General features: G+C 39.7%; 1 protein-coding gene across 2 annotated transcripts in view; it reads left to right on the top strand.

Moving 5' to 3' along the window:
- GPAT4 (glycerol-3-phosphate acyltransferase 4) overlaps positions 1–22,398 on the top strand; it is an 845,426-nt gene that overhangs the window by 709,353 nt on the left and 113,675 nt on the right. For both annotated transcript variants that reach the window (XM_044082998.1, XM_044082999.1), the window contains exon 11: positions 11,859–11,987. In XM_044082998.1, the coding sequence (XP_043938933.1) occupies positions 11,859–11,987 (129 nt within the window). The remainder of the gene's footprint in view (positions 1–11,858; positions 11,988–22,398) is intronic.

Genomic DNA, 22,398 nt, shown 5'->3' with positions numbered 1-22,398 from the left:
CCTCCTAATTTTTGCCATGATTTTCTTCCTTCTGTTATACAGCCTATGGATGTTGTGATTTCACCAGGGTGGCTTGTATTTTGAGTTAGTTCTGTACTTTTCCCTGTTGGGTACAGTTGCCTCTGTGCAGCTATTAACATGCTTGTATGGGGTTTCTGTGAATAGTTCTATGTAGGCAGCAGTGTTCTCAGAGTTTCTGGGGCCTTGAAATTTTTCCAGGTTATCACTTAATAGTAGGAAGTTAGCCTTAGAGTAGTTCCTGAATATTCCAATGTTAGCTGGGGTTCCAGGTTTTTTTTTTTTTTTTTTTTACTTCATAGGACACCATTTTGAGGTCTGACCTTACCAAGGAAGACATTACACTAGGGGGTGTGCTGCACTCTCCCGTATTAGTGAGGACCACATCCAGTATGGTTGCACTCCTGGTTGGTGTATTGACAATCTGGTTCAGGGAGTTTGTGCTTACAAAATCCATGAATCTTTTATGCTGAGAAGCAGGTTTTTGCATAAACCTATTTGAACTCCATACATACATCTCAACCTGTTAGCACAAGCAATCTGGACAAAGCCAAAATTAGTGATGGGCCAAAGCCCCAAACAGAAAAACACATTTTAAATACTGCTGTTATAAACTTAGAAAGTTGGTACAATAAAAGGTTTTGTGTTCCTACATATTTTCTGAAAGTCATGAAGTCTGAAACTCAAAATGTCTTCTGAGTCTTGTCATTATTTAGTGAATTCAGTCCCCACTAATTTGCCAGAAAACTACACATTTTATGAGGAACAGACCAAAATTAAGAGGCAAAAATCTGGACAGTTGCGAGGTATGGCTCCATGCTCTGGAAAAGGAGTTGACCACATCTTGTCATGCTACAGTCAGATTGCCAGGCTGTGGTGTTGCAAATGAGCAAATAGAGCAGCTTGTACTGAAACTGTGGACAGAGAAACAGTGTGAATCTGTCGTTGGGCACTTACCCAGTGGCACGCTTCCTCAATTACAGTTTTAGCCCTCTTTTTATGTGAGGGTAAGATAAACTTGTGTGGTCAGGGTGTGGTCAGGCTGCCCAGTAGTAGCACACCTGTGAGAGTAACCTGATCTCCACATGGGACATATTTGTTTGGTCTTCCCAGAGCTCTCTTTAGTTCAGTCGTTTTCTTCTTTCGGCTGCTCCCATTAGGGGTCGCCACAGCGGATCATCTGTTTCCATTTCTTCGTGTCCTCTGCATCCTGCTCTGGCACACCAACCACCTGCATGTCCTTTCTCACCACATCCATAAACCTTATCTTAGGCCTTCCTCTTTTCCAGTTACCTGGCAGCTTCATCCTTAGCATTTTTTTCCCAATATACTCTGCATCCCTCCTCAGCACATGTCCAAATCAACGTAATCTTGCCTCTCTGGCTTTGTCTCTAAACCTTCCAACCTGAGCTGACCCTGGTTTATTAAGTAAGGGAATTAAATGTATTCCCCTTAAAAAAGGGGACCTTACAAGAACCTTACTTGACATTAAATTGTTTACAAGAAAAATTAACTTTCAGACTTTGTTCAGTCAGGACACCACCCATGAACCTACTAATTTAGTAAGAAGATGTTGGTTTAACCCTCCACTTCACCCTGAAATAAAACAAAATTGAAAATTTAGTGGAATGTGAAATTAGAAAGAATTTTAATAAGGTAAAATACCAAAGAAATTTGGACCCATTCAAGAACAAGATTTTGAATGAACTTAGAAATGACCAAAATTTAAGAGTCATGAAACCAGACAAGGGAGGGGGGATAGTTTTGATGGATTGCCGTATGTATGAAGGAAAAATGAATGACATTTTAAGGGACCCAAATAGATATTCAAGTGTTTCTAAGAATGAAATCAACATAGCTTACAGACATATTGACATGGTACTTGAAGAACTTTTAATAGAAGGATTGATTGATCACAAAACATTTAGGTTTTTAAAGATAGATAACCCAAGAATACCTACAATTTTTGAGATCCTGAAAATTCATAAGGACGAATTAGACCCACCCCTTCGCCCTCTTGTTTCTGCAGAAGGGTCCAAAACTTTACCACTTGCTAAATATGTAGATTCGAAATTAAAAACATTATGGGTCAAAAGAAAAACATTTTGAGGGACTCATGGGATTTTTTTAAGAAGTTTAAAACAAGATTTATGTAAGGAAGATTTAAACTTCTTAACCATTGATGTGGTGATCTTTTTTCTAATATACCCCTTGAGCAAGGCTCAAGATTTTAGAGGAAATAGTCTTCGAAGACAATAGTTTAAATCACAAAGGATGTACTACAATTTTGCAGTTGGTTGACTTAGTACTGAAATATAATTTTATTTATTTCAAGGGTGAATACTTCCATCAAGTGAAAGGCGTAGCGATGGGCGCAGCTTGCACCCCAGCCTACGCAAATCTGGTTTTAGCCAGGTGGAAGGAAAAGGTAGTTTTAGGGTCAGTGTACAGTAAATGGGTGGACCCTATCTAAAAGATTTTTGGACAATATATATAATTTTTGGGTGGCACCTGTTGAACAAGTCACAGCTTTCATTAACTTCCTAAATTAGAGTACTAATCTTTTAGAATTTACATTTAAGTTAAGTCAGGGACAACTTACGATATCTGGACGTGGAGATTTATAAGAATAACAATAACCTACATTTAAATAGTGCTCTCCCTATGCACTACAAGAAAAACATTGTCAACGGTCAATACATAAGATCATGTAGAATGACTTTGAATGAATGATTTTTCTAAGGAAATGAATATATTAAAACAAATGTTCAAAGTAAGAAATTACCCTGAATGGTTAATAGAGCAGGTTGAAAAGGAAGTGCTTCAAGGAAGGAGGGAGAAATTTAAATCTATTTTAGGAATTGATATGATTGAGGACAACAAAGTCCATGATAAAGCAGAAGAGAATTTTAGTAAGGCATTGGTTATTGAATTCAATGCTAATTCAAAAGTAGTTAGAGAAATAATGGAAAAAGAGTGGAAGAGGTTTATAGCTTTTACAGACTTGGATAAGATATCCAAGGAAAATTTGAAAATAGTTTATAAAAATTCTTGTAGTTTAAAGAGCCTGTTGGAATCAAATTATGGTGTTGGACGCACAAACAACAAAACTAGAAGGGGAACTTTTAAATGTGGACATTGTTGTCAGTGTCCTTACATTGCTAACAAGGGAAGTATTTTTGTAGATAGCAGGAATATGGTTTTAGAAGGAAAGGATTATAATAACTGTGACTCTAAAGGCCTAGTGTATTTGGCATTATGTGAGACATGTCATGCATTTTATGTGGGAAAAACGGAATGTAAGTTGAGAAGAATTTATGAACATATGTATGACATTCAGGTTCAGAAAGAGACTAATGCACTATATGAACATAAACAGAAATGTCATAATGCCCAATATGTATTTTTTGTTATTGAACGGGTGAATATTGATAGACGGGGTGGCTTATGGGAGGAGAAAATTGAATACAGAGAGCTTTTGTGCGTGGTTACTTTACAAGCTAATAAATTTTCTGGCCTCAATGAAAATATCTCAATAGTCCCCCCTTCTTAAACTAAGGCCAGCCAAACTTTAAACCTATTTATTTAGCAAACTGAAAGGCCTTTGAGCACACAGTTTATTGAATAGTTTTAACATTCTAGTCTTAAGTTTTACTCTCTTATATTTTTATTTAAAATTTCTTATGGCAACAAATTTGAATGTTAACACTCATTGAATTTTAATAAGCTTATTCATTTTTAGTGATTAATTAGGGTAGGCACTCTGTTCTTTTATTCTGCTTTTATCGTTTTTAAAAAACACTTTTGCTTTAGAACCACAAGATGAAGCTAGAGACTAGGCAATAACCTTATTTAAAAAGAGCTGCGATGTCTCTTATTTTATATTGTACTAATGATGTTTTATAATTTTATGTCATTTTTAATAAGGCTGTTTCATATATTTTTATTTGAGAAGTTTTTAAATATTATAAGGATGCACATATATTATTTTGTACAGTGATTTAATGAACTAGGTTAAATGTGATTTAGTTACCTGTTTTTTTTTTTAATCTTTGGTAGGATTTTATTGGCTTCCTAATTATGATAGTTGTTGATAGGTTAATTAAAACGTAACTGAGTTATAAATTTGGTTTCTGATTTTGCTAGCCCACATCTGATGAAGTTAGAGAAACGAAAACGTAATTGTGGACATTCATGGCGGGTTTTTATTCATTAAATTTTGTGTGTGAATTCGAGCACTGTCAGAGAGCTTTATTGCTTTGCCTTCCTAGGTTACCTTTTGGGTTTTTACAAATGAAACGTGATACTACTTTCTCCATCCACTGACAGGGAAGATTTGTTCTCTGTAATTCAAGTCCTCCTAGAAAATTTTAGAAAAGAAAGAACAAAATTAATTCTTACTGCCACATGGTAGCTAAGAAGGTCTAGTTTCAGGCTGTCTAGCCCTTGGCAGTACAGATACCTGTCCTGGTGCAAGTCTGTTACCCCTCCCACACAGGCACCCAGTGTCCTGTGGGTGGGCATGCAGTGGGAGTGTATGGCAGTTAGTCCCTCCTATTTTTTCTTTTCTGATGAAGTGCATGTCGACAAAAACGCACTGAGAACTGTAGCAGCATTATTGTTTTTGTTTCTGTACTGTGAGGTTTGTTCATGGAGTGAAAATAAACATCTCTTGCTGATCTGCTGTGCCTGTCTTTTGAGTTTGCCAGTGTGAGTTTGGGCACATTGACCACTTATTTTTATTTACTAGTCCCTCCTATTCCCACTTAACTTATTCACTCCAATGGAGCTCAAGACGTTTGCACTGTAACTTCCATTGGGTGGAACCTCAGCCTTTTGACAGAATCAGATTATGTCCTTACATTTCAAACAAATGTTCATATTTCTACAACCACAGGGATTATGAAAGAAGTATAAATGGCAAGCTCTTCAGCGCAAACCGTTTTTATAGTGGTAATATTCTTTAGGTTCTAGATCTTAAAACAAATTTTATAAGTCACAGTAAACACAGTAACTATTACATTTGTAATATTTTGCAAACAAAGTACAATGTCTTTGCACCCAAGTTACACACACACTGTCAGCAGCATTTTATTCATCTAGCTGAAAGCTTTCATATGAGGCTAAGGAGGCCTCTCTTTGTTACTTGGTTTTTGAGATATTTAGAAAAAATGTGAAAGTTATACTTGTATAAATTAATGTCATAAAAACAACAGTTAATGTATCTTTACCTCCACTAGACAGAGGTCAAATATTAATGCAGTTGAGTTTGCCATTGTGTAAGCTTTAAGATGAAATCTATTAAAACCTTGTACACAACATGGTTTTGGAATTATTGTTGCAAATATAAACAGGCAGTATTTGACGCCTAGAGCATCAGTAGGAGTTGACTGCAAATGCACCTGGAGGCGTCACATGGATGTAATGAGTTCACAGTACCACTTTTGCACATCCTTGTTTCTGCTAGAGAGTAAAAGTGAGTAGCTTCAGTGCATGCGCTGTCACCAGGATAGGCATATGTCCATCCTTCCCTGGCCATGCCTCAAATGCCAGAGCCATTCATTTGAACGAGTGGTGCCTGGGCTGTAGTTAGGGCTTTATCCCTCAACACCACAGAATGGCTCAGCTCAACTTACATTTATCTTTTTCTTAAAGGAGACTTTAAACTATGAGGGTAAGAGTGCAAAAACGTTTTCAATGGAGGTTTATAAAGTTCTCTATGGCAGTGGTCTCCAATCTTTTTTTTCAGCATGGACCGGTTTCATGTAAGGCAATTTTCGACAGACGCGCCATCGCGTGTGCATAATAAGCAAACAATAATGCCTGACATGGGTGTGTGTCGATGTATAATTAAAGCTTGCCCGGTGGTATTATGACGCCCAACACCACAGGTGTTAATTGCACATTAACACACACACCTTGGAGTTTATTATTGCTCTCGGAGAATGGACTCTCTGTAAACTTGTTGTACTTGCTTATTTTTTTACTGTATTATTTTTTTATATTCAACACCTAATGTTTTAAACTTGCTGTAGTATATGTACCTATTTTTGAGCCTTTGTTCCTCTTTCGAGTTCATCCAGATTTCTTCAGCTGAAAGGTCTAGAGGTATGCAAACCTCTTTACTGTCACTCTCACTCACTCACTTATGCACACCTCTATTTTAGAAAATTTATGCTAACACAAATCCTAATAATCAATTAAACTATGTTCCTATTTGTCCCCTGTTTATTTTAGGTTTATACAGATATCTTGAGCTAAGAGTCAACAGTGCATACCTTTCAACTGTCCAGATTTTTGGCTCGTATGTTTGGCCCCATCCTGAAAAAATGTGTAGTTTTCTGGCAAATGACTGGGGATTAAAGTAATTAAATAATGACAGGAATTTGAGTTTCAGACTTCATATCATTCAGATAATACATGCTATTAGACAATGGGCAAAGTGTACATCAGTACCCTGATTGGAGAATTAGCGTTCTCCAGCAGGATATTAATGTACAAGTAATGCCCACTGAGAAGAACGAGTCCGCCAATATGCTGCCGTGGAGCTTGGACTGAGAAAATGGAATGGCCGCCATTATTTTACGCTCGCTAAGCAGCGCTTTTGCTGTTTAGTGAGTGTAAAATATAAAAAAGAAGACAACTAAAAAAAAAAAGGTAGGTGTCTGTGCGTGTTTGACTGTGTTTGAGTGTATGTGTGCATGTCAGTGAAAGTGAGAGCGAGCCATTATTTTACACTTGCTAAGCAGCGCCTTTGCTGTTTAGCAAATGTAAAATAAAATAAAAAAAATTAAAATAAAGCATGTGTGTGTGTGCACTTATGAGAGTTTGAGAGTGAGCGAAACAGAAACGTGTGTGTTTCTGTCTGCATGCGTGCATGAATGTATGCATGAAAGCAGAGACTGTGTGTGTGCGTGTGTGTGTGTGTGTGTGTGTGTGTGTGAGAGAGAGAGAGAGAGAAAGTGACAGTTATGTGTGAGTGAATGCATGTATGTAAGCAGATGAGTGTCAGATAGTGAGGGGGAGTGAGAGCGATCTTGTGTGAGTGTATGCATGTATGAAAGTAGCTGGAGACTGAAAGATTGAGAGAGGGTGAGAGCAATCTCGTGTGAGTGAATGTGTGTAAGAAAGCAGTGCGTGTGTGTGCGTCAGTCAGAGAGAGATGAGAGAGTGATGCGACTGAATGCATGTATGTAAGCAAAGGAGACTGTGTGTGAAAGCAGTCTTGTGTGAGTGAATGTGTGTATGAAAGGAGTGTGTGTGTGTGTGTGTGTGTGTGTGTGTGTGTGTGTGTGTGTGTGTGTGTGTGTGAGAAGGAATGAGCTGTATGTAAAATTGTTGTGTTTCACTTGCTTATTATTTTTTAAGCATTATTGTTATGCTTCCTCCAGCACCATTAACGTAGACTACACTAAGTATGAAACATTAGGCGGAGGAACTGTTTTACATCAAAAATATATTAAAAAAATAAATACACAAGTAAAACACAACAACTTTACAGAGAGCCCCATTGTCTAACCACAGTAATGCCCGACAGGGTGTGTGTTAACGTGCCTCACAGCACCCCTGAATGGGCATTAATTACACATTACCACACACCCTGTCGGACATTATTGCTTGCATGGAAACCCTCTTGTTCTAGCAACTTTCTAAGTTTATAAGAGCAGTATTTAAAATCTGTCCTTATTTTTGGTAGTTTGTCCACTGTTATTTGTGGCTGTGTCCAGATTTCTTGTGGAGAGAGGCTGAACTTAAGAGGTACGCAAACCTCTTAAGCGATGCTGCTACTGCCAGGGATCACTCTCACCTACCTCATGCATGCACAAGCATGCACGCACACGCACACATGGATATATACACACAGTCTCTTCTGCTCGCACCCATTCACTGACGCATGCAGATAAAAACATAAACATACTCATACACATATACACATACGCACAGTTTTTTCTGAGTAATCAGGCGCCCAACATAAAAAGTCTTTTATTCTTTCTGTGTGGCCCGATACCAAATGATGTGCTGTCTGGTGGTTGGGGACTGCTGCTGTATGATATTAAGACCCAGCAGGTGCCTGGGGTGCAGGGTTAACCAGTCAACAGATTAATTTAATATTATCAGCACAGAAAGGTTCATTAGTCATATTTTAGCTGCATTAATTGCTGTCTCCTGGTGACTCTGCACAATAGACGATTCATATCTTTAGAATTCAGTTTTATAATTTTTTGTCTTATCAGCTCTTCTTGGGCAGTGGATGTGTAAAATTGTGTTTTTGTTCCTCATCTCTTTTTCTATAATAGGTTGTAATTCATTATAATTCTACACATGTTTAAATTATCACCTTGTTGCTATCAGTTTATCAGAATTCAAATTGCAAGTTATGTTCAGAAGGAAATATTTTTCTTTTCTTTTTTGATATTTTGATCTGATGTTGTCCAGTGAAAATCAGTAAACAAACAAACAAAAAAAAAGACAAAGAATGCACTGTATACCTGTAATATCATTTTTTTTATTGGTTGGTTGGTAATTTATAGTAGATTTAAAGGGAAAGGATTGTGAAAATGTTCATAGGTGAATACTAGGCTAACTACCCTCAAGGACCATTTTAAGCCTTGTCAATAACCCAGTGTTAGAATCAAACCCTGTACCTTGTCTGTCAGGTGAAGACTTAAACTGTTATGCCAAACCCACCCTCTTTGAAAAGAGGTCATTGGAATTTCAGTGGCAGCTCAGAATGAATACTGAGCACTGGCCATGAATAATGTGTCATTTAAGTCTGAAAAGTGTTTAAAACGGAGGCCACTTAGTTAACAAACAAAGGTGTTTTAACATTTTAAGAATGTACTTTAAAGTCATTTATTAGAGAGTGGTTTTGTGTAGGCATTTGGACTGGTGACTTAAATTAGTTAGTCATTTCAGGTTATACAATTTATACTGTGTTTTAAGCAATGTTCAAGAATGATGGTTTATTCTGATGAAATGTTTGTGATTTTAATACAGTGGTGCACAGCGTCCAGCCGTGGGGCGAAATCCGGCCCTCGACGCAGCACCATCCAGCCCCCAGACAGTAACCAAATTTTTTTTAAAAAAGTGAAAAAATGCTATGCCTTACTCCAATCACATAAACTTTCCAGCACATGTTTACTTACCTAATTGACTGCAGTTGTGCGCACACCTCTAATTTTAGCTGTGGAAGTAACTATACTTTGTTGTTTATAACTTGTAGTCTGTAAATGTTACTAACTTTTTGCAAGAGTTTGTAATATGTCATGGCTGCAAGCCAGAGTAAAGTTAAACGCAAAGGTGATGTAGAAAATGGGCAACTTCATGACTGCCGTCTTAAGTAACATTTCCATTCGCCTGTACCTATTGTCAACTCGCAATGACTTGCTATGTTTTGAGGTGGCCAGCAGATGCATTAAGAATTCATGTAGTGCCCCCCCCCCACAAAAAGGTTGTGGACCATTGTTTTAATACCAAAGCAAAATAATTATTTTTTATTAAAAAAAAAAAATCTGTTTTTTTTTTTTTTTAACTAGTTTACGTTGCACATCACTTACTACTGATAGTGGCATAGCTTTTTTCTTGACAAAGATTTAAATTGTTGTAAGTAAAGGGAAATTGCAACAGTAATGAGCATTATTATTTGTTGACTGTAATCCATGTTTCCTCAGTTAGCACTTTTGTGATGGACAGAGTAAATTTTGATCAGTAGTCATGGTGGTGCTGCGGTAGCGTTGTCAGCTCACAGTAAGACGCTGTCCGGTTCGATTCTTAGCTAGAGCGTCTCCTGCGTGGAGACATGCGTGAATGGGCGTACCTTCGTTGAAGGTTGTGCGTCAGGCCTGGCAAGCCGGTACGTAAAAATCAACTGCCAATCATTAGCGGACTGGAGTTCCGCTGTGGCGACCCCTAACCGGGAAAAGCCGAAAGACACAAACAAAGTCATAGGCATCCCTAAACTTGAAAACAGTTGAGAAGTATGTCCTGCAGTACAGCTGGTCTGGCCACAGTGTTCTCTTGGTTCATAATGCCCTTTCCATACTGTTAGCAACACATGCCTGCCCTCTGCTGGTTAATTAGTAGATTGCTTTTTGGTCACACCCATGTATTTGTGGAAGCACTGGTTGCATGCTAAGCTTTTTATCTGCATGACGGAAGGTACTCGAGACCCTTCTGTATGAAGGTGTCTCAAACATTAAGCTTGGTTTATGCAGCACGTGTTATACATAAATATTATACATAATCTGGAGCAGTACTGTTGCCCAGACTGAAAGGTTTGCCAGATTAAGAAGTTTAACAAAACACTGGATTAAAGAAAAATGTCTCTAAGTGCAGCCTGACTTGATTTATGAAGTTAGTATGTGGTACTGTACTCACCAGCTGCATAATTTATGGAATTTAATGCACACCATCAATCATGTAGCTTTCCTTTATTCGCTTCACCCCATTCCTTATTCCCTTCCATGTGCTTAGTTAGCAGTCCTTATCTGTCCCAGTATATCCTGTTATATTATTTCCTAAGCTCCCATTCCAGTTTACTTTTCTGACATTCCTTTCATTTCATTCCATTTCCCATGTCTTTTGTGTCTTGATCAAGTTACCATACCCCAGTGTCTCTATTTGCATGCTGTCCTCCTGCCATCTTCAGCTTCTTGCATTAGTATTCTGTGTACTTCCTTGTCTTGGGTCTTAATAGTGTACAAAGGAGTGGTCTTAGGTCAGCTGGTGCCCTAGGCAAAAGGCTCCAGGACGCCTCCCCCCACACCACCTGGTGCCCCCATCCTGGTCTATCTACACCAAATAAACACTGGAAAAGCTCCCCTACTAGAGCGGCACCCTAGGCGGCCGCCTAGTTGGCCTATGCCTAAGGCTGGCCCCCCTTCCCAATTCCCTTCTGCTTAGTATCGAGCTGTCATTCACCCCACCTACTCCCATATGTTTTCTCTGTTGCTTTGGAATTTGTGGTGCTAAGGTTTTTGTCAATGAAACTTTGATTGAAATGCAAATCATTGATGAGAACTTGACAAAAAACATCAGCCACTGCATTTAAGTGTTTTTGCAAGTATTGGAGCAAGCCCCCCACCCACAACTCTTAAAAAGCTAACTCTGAAATGAAGTAGTCACGCACTAACAATGTGGGTAAGGGAATACTTCATTTCCAAATTAATCCAAGAACTTCATTACCTCTGTGGTTGTGTAGCCTTACACCTTCAGCTTCACATATGTAAGCTGTGGGAAATTTAAAAAAATAAATCTGTAGCCTAGTCATTCATTGAATTCTTAGGGATGATTTTGAGACTCAAAGAAAGTAAGGGCGAATAGCTGACATACTCTTGGAATTTTTATTGCCACTTCAAGTTATCTGCGAATACTTTTTTCACCCAGAATCTTTTGTAGTTGTGATGTATTTATTTGTTTTTGTAATGTCTTAGACTCTGGTTATAGGAAGTACCTACTTTGCTGATGTTAATTTGTGCTGTTTTGCATAAGGTTATTGGAACCTTTGTTTAAGTTACTGATTATTGGTTTTCTGTACAACTATATTAATAGAGCTGCTGGGGATTAATGTATTTTATGTTTTACATATTAATGTAGTTTGCATTCTGTGTATGTCATTGTATGCTGTGCTTAGATTAAGTGTATGTGAGTGCCTCGGAGCTGTGCTTCAGGGACTCAGCTGAAAATGGACCTATTCAAGAAATTTACACCTTTGTGATGACAGAACAGAAATGAATAAACTCTGTTGTATTAGAGAACAGGTGTTTGAAAGACCTTAGATTGCGGAGAAATTTTACTGTTTTTTTTTTGTAAGTCATCATAACATTGTTGTATTCTTGCAGTACGACCCGCGATTTGGTGATGCCTTCTATAACAGCAGCAAGTATGGTATGATCCGATACTTGCTAAGGATGATGAGCAGCTGGGCAATCGTCTGCAGCGTCTGGTACCTGCCACCAATGACCAGACAGGTAAGCATCACCATACAAACCTTACACTTGTGACTTGAGTACTACTGAGCGGATACAAAGAAGTAATGGGAAGACAGGTGAACTTTGTGAACTACGTGTTAAGCATATGTCTGTATTAAATCGTCTTTTGTTTTGCTTTGAGTATTCCTTAGCAGAATTTAGCACCCAGCTAAACAGTACAGGTTGTGCTGTCTACATGTAGAAGTAGCCACTGGCAGTAAAATCTTCAACTGACAAGCTATGTTTTTCAAGACTGCCACACTTCCAATGGCTGAACATTATATAGGATGTCCTCCACCTCATGTTAGTACATGCACTTTCAATGGCTGAATATTATATAGGATGTCCCCCACCTCATGTTAGTACATGACCACCTTCCCCATTGCAGCAGTACGATTTGAAGGTTAGCAGGAGATGCTGGAAAGTCAGAGATGGCACTTCTGTATCTACCTGTCATATTCTAGTGTTACAAAGCTCTTTGCTAACCTACTAAATATGTAATACTCTTACCATTAAATTTTAAGGATAGGATTTAATAAGCTAAGTACAAGAAAAAAAATCAAGGGGTCCGTTTTTCATAAGGAAGGTAAGGGAAGCTGGTGGAATTTAGCGTATTGACTTACGCTTTGAAGTAACCAAGATAAGGTGGGTCAGGTCTGATTAAAAAAGCAGAACTATTACTTTACGAATATATTATCACAGATGTAGTTCAACTAGTTGGACCAGTGTGTGTGTGTGTGTGTGTGTGTGTGTGTGTGTGTGTGTGTGTGTGTGTGTGTGTGTGTGTGTGTGTGTGTGTGTGTGTGTGATGAAGGTAGGGATGGCATGCTGTTTAAAGAAAAAAAGAATATATCTAATCATTGTGTTGGGAGGGGTTGGCATGTTCTTATCTAGAACATTCTGTTTGGCTTTCGAGCCATATCTGGATAGAGACAGCCGCACAGGACAGTTAAGATGATTTGGATAATGGAGGCATGGCAAAACAGGAAAGACTTGGAACTTGTAGTGTACAAATCTAAGAGGAATAAAAAAGTAGAAGGTATGAAATAGACAATGGATGCATTGCAGTATTGTGACAAGTTGGTGGGCTAGAACTGAAGGAAAGCATGGAAGGTGATAAAGGTCATGTCTGTCAAATTGCTCTCTAGTGAAATGTTGGCACTCAAAAAAGTGCAGTAGAAAAGCACATCCTGAACTTTTGTTTTTTGCAGGTAGGGCAAGCCCTTGCATATACTAACTCTAAGATTGCTGTACCAAGGAGAAAAGGGAATATCTCAAGAAATAGCCGTCTCAGACTTAGTATGCATAAGTCTTCTTTTTTTGGCCATTCAGTCTTCCCGTTTCAGAACGTGTCTAGCAAGTCCCGACATTTCAAATGGTTTCCATGTCAAATGGTTGAAGGACAGATTTAATTCTAATATTAGGTTGAAACCTTGATGTACATTTCTAGAGATAGTGGATACAGACTCATGCGTGCACATAATTAAAAAAGTAGAGAAATGTTGCTACATAGGTAATAAAGGGCTTATTCTATCAGCATTGATCTATGATTGCAATATTTTGATTTTCTTTAATTATCGAATCTATGTAAAGACACCCTTCGCTGTTATATTACCACTATGCTGCCTGCTATCCTCCTCAAATTAATACCAGGTGTGCTCACCTGCTGCTGGTCCCACTTGATTAAACCTATACATGCCTGCTGTGCTAAACAGAGCAGAGCTGGAAACAATGCCAGTGTTATGGTATGCTGCATGTCTCATCTGCAAAAATTAGTTAACATGTAGCGATGGCCCTGAATGATATAGCCACCTGGAGCTGGAAACAATGCCAGTGTTACCGTATGCTGAATGTCTCATCTGCACAAATTGGATAACATGTAGCGATGGCCCTGAATGATGCAGCCACCTGGAGCTGGAAACAGTGCCAGTGTTACGGTATGCTGCATGTCTCATCTGCACAAACTAGGTAACATGTAGCTGTGGTCCTGAATGATACAGCCACCTGGAGCTGGAAACAGTGCCTGTGTTACTGCATGCCGAATGTCTCATCTGCAAACACTAGGTAACATGTAGCGATGGCCCTGAATGATACATCCACCTGGAGCTGGAAACAGTGCCAGTGTTACTGCATGCTGAATGCAAAAACTAGGTAACATGTAGTGATGGCCCTGAATGATTCAGCCACCTGGAACTGGAAACAGTGCCAGTGTTACAGTATGCTGAATGTCTCATCTGCACAAATATAGGTAACATGTAGTGATGGCCCTGAATGATACAGCCACCTTGAGCTGGAAACGGTGCCAGTGTTTGTTACGGTATGCTGAATGTCTCATCTGCACAAATTAGGTAACATGTAGGGATGGCCCTGAATGATACAGCTACCTGGAGCTGGGAACAGTGCCCATGTTATAGTATGTTGAATGTCTCATCTGCACAAATTTGGTAATATGTAAAGATGGCCCTGAATGATACAGCCACCTTGTGCAGGGTGGAAAAAAGATCCCTGTTTTGCCACAAGACAGAAACGGTATGAGGAAACCGATCCTCCTGAAGCCTTGAAAAAGCTTCTTTTTATTAGCTGTGGGTGGAGACCCACAGCATTATTTTGAACCTGTGTTTCTGATACACTGTAATAAACAGCCTTGTGTGCAGTCCACACCATTAACATCCTTTACCCCATCTTTTCCCCTTACATGGGGTCAGGGTATCATATCAACTGTTGCCACCTCTCTCAGTGCAGTACCACTGTCCTACCATCTTTGACAGTCGTAACTGGCTGCCACAGGTCTTCTTTCACACAGTCCAACCATCGCTTGGCTGGACATCCTTGTTTCTTCTTGCTTTCTTCCTTTATTTATTTTATAACAAAGACTTTTTAAAAATTAATTTTTATGATTGGTTGTTTCACAGTCTCCTGACAAGTGTTTTCAAGTATTTAAAACCGTCTTCTATGTGTATTTTTTTTTTTGCAGCGGCAAAGTCTTGTGGTAATATCAGATGAAAGTGATACAGTTTTCTTCATAGTCAGTGTTGCAGTACTAAATCTTGGGTCTTCCTGCCATGCAGAAGCCAGTGACAACCCTGATTTCCAGATTCTGTACATGATTCCTAGTCGACAGATGTCCAACAACTGACATCTATACGTCTTAGTATAAGAATGCGCCCGTTGGTGCCATCTTCAGTTCTTTCTAGTCATGCAGTCCAATTCACTTTACAGGTGTTCAGAAAGCTTGCAGTTCATTGGTTGGCTCATTTTTCCAGGCAAACACCTTCTTCCAGTCAAATAAGTATCCTGTTTGGAGAATGTTGTGTACTGATTTAATGTTCAAAAAATCAGTAATTGCTTTAAGTGTGAGAAGCTAGTTTTTTATCAATTCTGCCTGAGGCCTCAATATGACATTTCTCACTGTCCTGGCTGTGCAGAATTCCATGCAAAAACTCTATTTCAGACTGAAGCCCAAGACCTCCTTAAAATAGTGCAGGAATGTATAGCCTTCATGAACTCTTGGGGGCCCTCACATTCTTCTACTTCCGAGACCTCCCCGTCTTAAAGAAGAAGGGAAAGTAGCTTTTCAGGAAGAGGAAAATTCCTCTACCTCAGTGGATGAGGAGGGTGTCTTACTCTTGCCATGTACCACCTCAAACTTAGCCAGTCCCTGACTCAGATGATACCCTGGCTTCCCCCTCCAACTCTGGGACCTTTCCTTCAGGGGTGTCCTACATAGAATGAAAGAGGCATTAAGTTGGAAAAGGAAGCAGTTCTCCCAGGCCCATACCCACTACAGGGAACTGCTAAGTTTACCTTCATCACGACCACTGGCTGTTCCTGTGGTACATGTCACACTGGATGATGTCTTTGAAAGCATAGCTCTACACTTTGACTCTCTACCTCCTGCTCCTAGGAAACCTGAATCTCACAAGCACTTCTGCAACAATCCAAAGGCTGACCCTTCTGTTGTCTCCACTGAATCCACAAAAGGTGTACCTAAAGGACCAGGAAGACATCCCCTGCCTAATGACAGGAAGAGAAGATTACTTGACAGATTTAAGAAAAAAGTCTATACCTCTGTCACCAAGGAAGTGAGAGCTTTGAATTGTCAATTCCATACGCTAAAGTAACTTGAATTTCTTCAAGACAAAATTCTAGTTAAGGTAGACTCTATTGCATATAGAACCTTATCTAAGGAATCCAGGAGATAGCTACAGAAGCTTTACAAGTCTCCAGACACTCCCTAAAGTGTGGTTATGACACTTTAGATGCATCTTGCAGTGCAGAAATCACAGGTTCATTGACAGACATGTATGGATTAGGACCAAGCCTCCCCGTCAGATCACGTAAAGGTTGAACTACTGGACACCCTATTGGACAAAGAATTCCTTTTTGGTCCTCCAGTTGAACATGTTTTTGAGAAACTTGACAAAAAAAGGAAAATTAAAACTGTGAAAGAATTTTACCTGTCTCCAACCCCAAGGTACACTAGGAATTACCCTTCAAAATGTTGGCCTTTTCCACTTGGATGAGATAACCAGCAGGAAAATGATGTCTGTGGGACCTGGGTATTCAAGCTCCTATGCAGAGGAGGAAAAATGTCCGCAAATAAAATACCCTAGGGAAGCCAAGAACAAATGGATGACCAGGTATGCTGCCTTAATAAAGGTACAGTGGGATGTCGGTGAAGAAGCTGGACTACCGGTAAAGCCTTGAGAAAGGCTGTGCATAGCCGAGCGCTTGTGGTTGAAGGCTGAGTAAAGCTTTTAGAAAGGCTTCGTATACAGGTCGTAGTTCCGGCTGGTCAGGTCGCCTGGTGAGAGGAACCGCTAGTGTGGCAGCTAGAAATCAAAGGTAAAACACACAGAAAAAACAGACAAAACAACATAAATGTGGCTTGGCTAAGGAGCTCTGCTCACCATGGTGGCAAAAAAACAACGTAGTCGAAGTTCAGATTCTAGAAGGTCGTACTTTATTGAAGTAAAAAGTACCAGAAGTACAATCACCATCGAAGCGTAGTTCCTTAATGGAAAGAGTGATCCTGAGGATTTCCTTTTATAAGAGTACCTGGGGGTGTGTCACTGGGAGCCAATCAAGTGTGGGTGAAAAAACATTATTGTGATTGGGCACGACAACTTGACATCACACCTTACAATCTGATAGGTTAGATACCCTGAGCCAGCTCATACGTGGTTAGTAGAATCACTCTAAATCTACAATAGTGAAGTTCAGACAGTAGCTAAAATTAGCTAAAAAAAATGTAGTTAACTAAAAATAGTCTTGCTGGAAAAAAATCGACCCTTGCTGGTAAAATACATTGTTAGGCTACACTTTTTGAAATCTTCTTCAGGATGGTGGACGACCTAAAAGAGCATAATAAGCAAAGCCGAGCGTACTAGAGAAATAGCAACAACATGTATGTAAAATAACATGTATGTAAAATAAGAAACAGGCTAGAAAACCAAAAAATAAGAACCAGGCTAGATATCCAAAAAATAAAATACAGAAACTAAAAAGATAAACAAAGTAGTGAAAAATTCTTAGATAATGGATATCAATAGAAACTAATGTATTAAGATATGGAACTGAATGATGGCTGTTAATTAAAAAAACAATCTTAAAAAAGCACTGATATGTAACCTGAAAAGCTAGAAAGTCCCGAAAAAAACAGTAATACTGAACCATTATAGAAAACATGAAAGACAAAAAAAATATATATATATATATATATATATATATATATATATATATATATATATATATATATATAAATGAACCATTGACCAAAAACAAATGAGTCAGAATTCGCCAGAGGAAGTGTCAGACCATGGGCTGGAGGTAGACTGGTGAGATCAAAACTGGCTGTCGCACGAAAGGTAACATTTCGTCGGTAAATCTGTTAAGAGGTCCAGGTGCAGAGGTTGTGGTATATGGTGTTGTATCTTTCTGAGATACAAGACTGGGGTCAAAGATTTCGCATATATTTTTTTTTTTTGTCTTTCATGTCTTTCATGTTTTCTACAATGGTTCAGTATTACTGTTTTTTTTTCGGGTCTTTCTAGCTTTTCAGGTTACATATCAGTGCCTTTTTAAGATTGTTTTTTTTAATTAACAGCCCTCATTCAGTTCCATATCTTAATACATTAGTTGCTATTGATATCCATTATCTAAGAATTTTTCACTATTTTGTTTCTCTTTTTAGTTTCTGCATCTTATTTTTTTGGATATCTAGCCTGGTTCTTATTTTTTGGTTTTCTAGCCTGTTTCTTATTTTACATAGATGTTATTTTACATACATGTTGTTGCTATTTCTCTAGTACGCTCAGCTTTGCTTATTATGCTGTTTTAGGTCGTCCACCATCCTGACGAAGATTTTGAAAAGTGTAGCCTAACAATGTATTTTACCAGCAAGGGTTGATTTTTTTCCAGCAAGACTATTTTTGGTTAACTACATTTTTTTAGCTAATTTTAGCTACTGTCTGAACTTCACTATTGTAGGTTTAGAGTGATTCTACTAACCACGTATGAGCTGGCTCAAGGTATCTAACCTATCAGATTGTAAGGTGTGATGTCAAGTTGTCGTGCCCAATCACAAAGGTTTTTTTCACCCACACTTGATTGGCTCCCACTGACACACCCCCAGGTACTCTTATAAAAGGAAATCCTCAGGATCACTCTTTCCATTAAGGAACTACGCTTCGATGGTGATTGTACTTCTGGTACTTTTTATTTCAATAAAGTACGACCTTCTAGAATCTGAACTTCGACTATGTAGATTTTTTGCCACCACGGCAAGCAGAGCTCCTTAGCCGAGCCTCATTTATGTTGTTTTGCCTGTTTTTTCTGTGTGTTTCATCTTTGATTTCTAGCTGCCACACTAGCGGTTCCTCTCACCAGGCGACCTGACCAGCCGGAACTACGACCTGTATACAAAGCCTTTCTCAAGGCTTTACCGGTAGCCCAGCTTCTTCACCGACATCCCACTGTACCTTTATTAAGGCAGCCTACCTGGTCATTCATTTGTTCTTGGCTTCCCTAGGGTATTTTATTCGTGGACACTTGGATGAGATAAGGGAAAGCCTTCCCATGGCAAAAGATGAAGACAGTCTAGGAGATGGCAAACAAAACAATCACACAGGGCAGAGAGCTCCAGAGAACCCACTCAGCACAACAAGCAGCTATGACTATATCCTACCCCACCCCTTTACCCCTTTCCTTCCCCTCCAGACCTCTGTCAGGAAAGCTTTTCTCTCTTCCCAAACCAGTGGAAATCTGTCACCTGTAACCAATGGATCCTCAACATCATAGAGAGGGAGTACTATATTAATTTCAGAGAAATGGCACCCTTCTTGAGTCTTCCAAAACCACCAAAAGAGCAAGAAAGCCTCTTACCACCTGTACTCGGAGAACTACTTCACAAAGCATCCATCCAGCCTGTCTGTCCAGGATGAGAGGGAAAAGACTTTTACTCAAGGATATCTTAGTCGCATGAAAAGAGAGTGCTTGGACACCCATCTTGGAACTCTCAAAGCTTAAATAAGTTCCTCAACATACCAAAATTCAAAACGTTTATGTTGCAGAAATTACTGCCCATGATCTTCCAAGATGCCTCCATGGTCACCATAGACCTAAAGGGCACTAACTCTCAATGTCCCCATAGCAGACAGTCAGAGAAAGTGCCTACAGTTTGCATCAACAATTTCCCACATCTAGTTCTGTGCTTTTCCATTTGGGCTATCTGCTGCTCCCAAGAGTTTCCACAAAATACCTAGCTCCTCTGATAGCACACTGCAAAACTCTAGTGGTTCATATTTACCCATATTTAGATGGCTGTCTCACTCTGCTTCAGAGACACTAGATGCCTTACAGATCACAGTAGGCTGTTTTCAGAAGTTAGATCTCATGTTAAGTCTTTAAAAATCCCAAAATCTCCCTAAATCAAGGATCCTGTTTGTGGAAGCCCTCATAGACTTGGTTTAGCAGACGGGCCTTCCTTCCACAAGACAAGATTGCTTTCTTGATGGGCTATTTCACCAGTCTGCTTCCAGGACAGCTCATCACTGCAATAAAATTCCTGATCCTCCTAGATACTGGGATACATGGCATCCTGAATTCTCATGATCCCATTTGCAAAGTTGCACATGAGAAAATGGTTTATGAAAAATGCCAAGGAACAGCACTCCTGACCCCTTGAAACCTTGCTGTCCCTCCTTCCATGCCCATGGTAGAACAACACCATATAACAGAACCCAGGAGCAAATTTCACTCTGCCAAAAGCAGATAAGGCCATTACCACAGACACTTCAGACATAGTTTATGGAGTTTAGTTAGGTGCCCTGAAGGTACAGGGTGTTTGGTCCCCACAGCAGAGGAAAATGCCTATAAATCAAAAGGAGTTACTAGCAATCTGCATGGCCAAAAAATCCTTTCAACAAAACTTAAGCCCAGGGGCACTGGAAATTTGGACAGACAACACCACAGTTAAATGGTACATAGGACAGAGTCCCCCCCCAGTTTGTTTATCTCCTGTGCAGTTTTGCTAGAAAAATTTGGATGCTGGCTCAAGAGATAGGGTTAACCCTCATAGCCTCTCATATTCCAGGTCAGAGCAATACCCTAGCAGGTTATCTAAGCAGGGACTTTTTAGACCCCAGTGAATGGATGCTGAAAAGAGAGGTCTTCCTGATAGCTATACAATGGGGATCCCCTCAATAGACCTATTTGCCTCTCTCCATAACAAGCAACTACAGAAGTTCTGCTCCAGAACACACGGGAGCTTGGAAAATAGATGCGTTCTTCTTCACATGGGCAAACTGGCTCCTGTATGCATTCCTGCCCTTACCTATGAGTATCGAGGGTACTTAAAAAAAAATCAGGGTGAGGGAACAGACCCCGCATGATCCTAGTGGTCTCATTCTGTTCAAGATAGCACTGGTTCTCCCTCCTCCTGACTCTTAAGTGAGGGAAGAGTGTGCACTGTACTGTAGGAGGTAGATCTCTTCAGCCAAGTCAAGGGATCCATCTTCCGCCCCTACCTAGCTACCCTCAAGCCAACTGCCTGCAGGATTAGGTTTGACACCTGGGACTGCATCCTATCCCAAGGACATGCTGTCTATTCTAAGAGAATCAAGAAAACCCAATACCAGGAAATCATATCTGGCAAAGTGGTAAAGATTTTCTGCATGGTATCAGCATTAAGGTGCATGCATCTGCAATATCTTCTTGCCTACACAATGCTCCACTTCTCGCACCCCCACATGAAACATTTTCTAAAAGGGGTGATTAACTTGAGACCTCCCAGAAGGAACCCCATTCCGTCAAGTGATCTAAATTTGTGTTAGAAAAACTAACCTTTCCCCCTTTGAACTGGCTGCCACTACCTCCCTAAAGATGTGCAACTGGAAGACCACCTTTCTTATATCTGTTACATCAGCTAGGAGAGTTTCTAAGCTACAAAATGTCATGTGTAAAGAACCTTTCATTGTCTGCTACAGGGATAAGGTCACCCTCAGAACAAATCCATCTTTTATGCCTAAGGTGGTATCAGAACTTTAAAGCAAGCTGTCCACCTACCAGTCTTCTACTCAAATCCACAGAACAGGGCAGAGCTAATCCCTCATTCCTTGGATGTGCACAGACAGATCAGATACTATTTAGACAGGGCAAAATCCCCTAATAGGGCATAACAATTGCTGGTGTCTTTTGCAGAGAGTAAATGGGACAAATTTGTCTCTAAACAATCCATCTTAAAAATGGATAGCTAACTACATTGAGTTCTGTTACTTATACCATGGAAAGGACTTATCTGGGCATATTGAAGCCCACTCCACCAGTCATGGGCAATTACCACTGCTTACCTCAAAGGAGTTCCCACCCAGGCCATCTTAGAGGCAGCCACATGAAACTCTTGTGCACACCTTTACAAGGTGTTATAGCCTGTTCAATGTATCCAGGGCTAGAGTAGGTTTCACTTCTGCCATCCTGCAAAATGTTAGTTTCTAAGGTCATACAAATGACCCATCACCCAGCTTGTAGCCTTTGGAGTCCTCCCAAGAATCAGTACTTCAACACGGACTACAAAGAACATAGTACAGTAGTGTCCCACTGATCATAATTGTAGATGTTCGAGTAGATGAACGTTGCAGTACGTACTCCCCCCCCCCCCAGCCCCTATATCTGCTGACCACTTGTCTCCCCTTGCTTGGTATAGGGTGTAAAGGAGTTTTTTCCTGCACATATTCCTCTTATGTTCATCATTCCATGTCTGCCTCCCATATTTTTCCCTCTTTCTCACGTAAATCTGGATAACTAGGGAAGTCCTGCTGTAAAGACTCTGAAAATCAGGCCAGTTGCAGGATTCTACATGGCGGGTGGGGGTGGGGTCTACATTTAATTGTCAAATGGCATGTTCATCGAACAC

The sequence above is a fragment of the Protopterus annectens genome, chromosome 9.part0, assembly GCF_019279795.1.
Source record: "Protopterus annectens isolate FY-2018-M chromosome 9.part0, PAN1.0, whole genome shotgun sequence".
Lineage (NCBI taxonomy): Eukaryota > Metazoa > Chordata > Ceratodontiformes > Protopteridae > Protopterus > Protopterus annectens.
The sequence above is the reverse complement of the archived record's forward strand: the minus strand, read 5'-3'. Positions and strand labels throughout refer to the sequence as shown.